Source organism: Camelina sativa, chromosome 15 (genome assembly GCF_000633955.1).
Source record: "Camelina sativa cultivar DH55 chromosome 15, Cs, whole genome shotgun sequence".
NCBI lineage: Eukaryota > Viridiplantae > Streptophyta > Magnoliopsida > Brassicales > Brassicaceae > Camelina > Camelina sativa.
In genome coordinates, this window is record NC_025699.1 from 6,464,452 (window position 1) to 6,467,244 (window position 2,793).

Here is a 2,793-nt window from a genome sequence, read left to right on the forward strand (position 1 = left end):
GTGAACCCATGGTTTGATGCCTAGAAGCCATATCAGCAGATAATTCAGCATTTGAACCACGTTCAAGCTGAGATGTAGATTCACCATTTGCAATCCCAGTACTACCCCATTCTTCAGACTCCTGACTTAGTCTAGGCATCTCGTTTTCTGCATCAGTAAAAGCTTCCACTTCCGTGTCGTCAAGCGCTTCTCCCGTCTCCTCTTTCTCTATATCATCTGATGCATCAGATCCTTCTGAAGTCTTCAGCTGCGCATTATCAGAGCTGACACCAATGCCATAATTGTTAAAATCCCTCTCGCTTTGCTCTTGTTCATTCAGAGGTACGGAAACACCATCCTCTGACTTCAGTTGAGAAAAGTCTGTCGCCAACTCAGCAGCACCTTTTCTGAAATTTTTCGGCCTTCGCAACTTCTCTTCTTCAGCTACAACCTTTGAGCGGATAGAAATTCTCCCCTGGGTGCGGACACCATTTTTTCCAACTCCCGAGGCTGGTTTCATGCCTTCCTTTTTGACCTCGGAGAAGTTAGGGACTGACTGTGCAAGAAGTTTTTCTGATTGTCCTCTCCGCCTAACAGCACTGGGAGTAGAAACTTTGGCTGCCGAGCGTGATGCTGATGTAGCAGTAGTTCGAGTAGTCAAATTGTTTTTATTTTGTTGTAGCTTTTTATTATGGGTGCTCCTGGAAACATCCTCATCTTCTTCACTGTGAAATGAGCTAATTGGATGCTGTCAAGTCGTCACATTGTTAAACTATTAGGAAACCAAGGATCAGTAGTTTTAGGCTACCACAGGTAAACTTTCAGAAGAAGGAAATGCTCTATACCTGATCCTTTTTAGCACTCAACTTAGAATTGAAGTATACAAGCTTCTCTGCACGTCTGGCATCTGAATCACGTCTCCCTGCAGACTGAGAAAATTTGGTTTTCATCTCAGCGTTACTGCGATCAAGTATATCTTGCATCACCTTCAATTTGGCTTCCTTCTCGGTCCTTCTGCAACTCCAGTCTTCCTTCAGCTTTGCGTCTCTTTTCTGCATATATGTCTCATAGAACTTTCCCCTCGAATTATCCGAAAAGCTGATTTCTGGGAATTTTTGCCTCGTGATATCTTCATAGTCATTGTTAACAACCATCTTCATAGTTGGCGGAGTTTTGAACTTGTCTTCATCGTTTGAGCTTAAAGTTGGCATTGCCAAGGTCTTCTGATCAGAAATTTGAACAGAAGATAGATCCTGTGCTGCAGGTCTTCTCAGCTGTGAAGTCACAGCCTGTTCACTCGGCAATTTCTGATCAGAAGATAGATCCTGTGCTGCAGGTCTTCTCAGCTGTGAAGTCACGGCCTGTTCAATCGGCTTTCCGGGCTTACCTCTACGGACAGAACTAGATTGATCCCCTGGCACACGGAGCATATGTTCAGCAAATAGCTTTTCAAGCTCGTTTGCTTTCACTTTCAATTCGTTATTCAGCTCTTGGCTTCCCTTAGACGGTCTTGCCCTTTGAACTTGCTCTGTCGGGGACATTTGGGTCAGAGTATCACTCTCGGAGAAATCTGAAACACTATTAATGACTGCAGGTGGCTTTGTATTTGCATCAGCTGAACTATTCTCCGTCCTTCTACTATGAGGCCTTTTCATCTGTTCAGAACCTAAAAGAAGATCGTGCAACAATAAAATAATCAGAAAGTTACTCAATTTTCCCCTTTCTCGAAGTCAAGATATTAAAAGAAAAGAAGAGAGGTACGTTATCACATTGAGAATTAGTCGTTCTCCTATTCTCAGACTCAAGTGTTTAATAACAAATAAAAAGAATACTTCTACGGTCATGATCATTTCAAGCATTAGAACACAGGTAAGCAAAGAATAAACTATAGACTTTTAAGCGTACAAACAACTGAGAAAGGGAGTGCATGATGGTCCTTTGAATTCCCCTTGATATCAATATTGGGTCGAAGCATAAGAAACGGCTGAAATAATTAAGAAATTCCCATATATGAAATGCATCCATTCAAGAAATGCATATAAACGAAAGACCAACAAAACTTTAATATCTTCTTCTATTACTAACCTCCATAAACCGGTGTCTTTCTCTGGCGATCCTCAACAAGTGGTGATTGCCTATCCGAAGGCATTAGTTCTTCCCTAGGAGACTCTGCAGTTCCTCCATTGTTCTGTACACTTATGATGTTAGGTTCAGTACCACCTAAGTGATGTAATGTAGACAATGAATGACTCCGAGGATCCCTAAAATGTATCTGGTTCTGCCTATTTGATTCAAAATCGCTCATTTTGTTGTCCGCCTCATCATTTCTATTTGCAGTCCCTGTGTGATCAGAAGTGGCTCTGGAATTCTTCTCATAGAATTTATACTTGGAATTCTTCTCTGAAATACCATCCTGAGAATATCCTTGATGTCCCACTTGATTATTCGTGCTCAATGGCTCCTTCATGCCTACCTCCTTGTCTTTTCGCAAGAAACTAGAACTTGAATTTTGAGACTCTCCTTCATCCGTTCCCCAGTCGCTGCCATTGTTGGAAGTACATTCTTCCTCAGTCCTGTGAGAATGCGCATTATGGCTCAATCCATTCTGCTCTTTTTTATTGTAGCCGACAAATAGTTTCGAGGATGTACCACTTCCATCTTTGGACACTGAAGATGACGAGGGAGTACACAGTGGACTATCACCAGTATCATCCTTCCTGTCATTTCCCAAATCAATGCTCATGTCACTAGCACCACTCCATCTTCGTACCACAACCTTTTCCATGCCTGCAGCAGATGATAAATCAGAAGAAA

General features: G+C 42.1%; 1 protein-coding gene across 1 annotated transcript in view; it reads right to left on the reverse strand.

The window, feature by feature from the left end:
* The window catches only part of LOC104745689 (titin homolog), a 12,231-nt gene that overhangs the window by 2,546 nt on the left and 6,892 nt on the right, over nucleotides 1-2,793 (reverse strand). The window contains exons 9-11 of the mRNA XM_019237013.1: nucleotides 2,065-2,749; nucleotides 825-1,645; nucleotides 12-727 (exon numbers count right to left, since the gene is read on the reverse strand). Coding sequence (XP_019092558.1) covers nucleotides 12-727; nucleotides 825-1,645; nucleotides 2,065-2,749 — 2,222 coding nt within the window. The remainder of the gene's footprint in view (nucleotides 1-11; nucleotides 728-824; nucleotides 1,646-2,064; nucleotides 2,750-2,793) is intronic.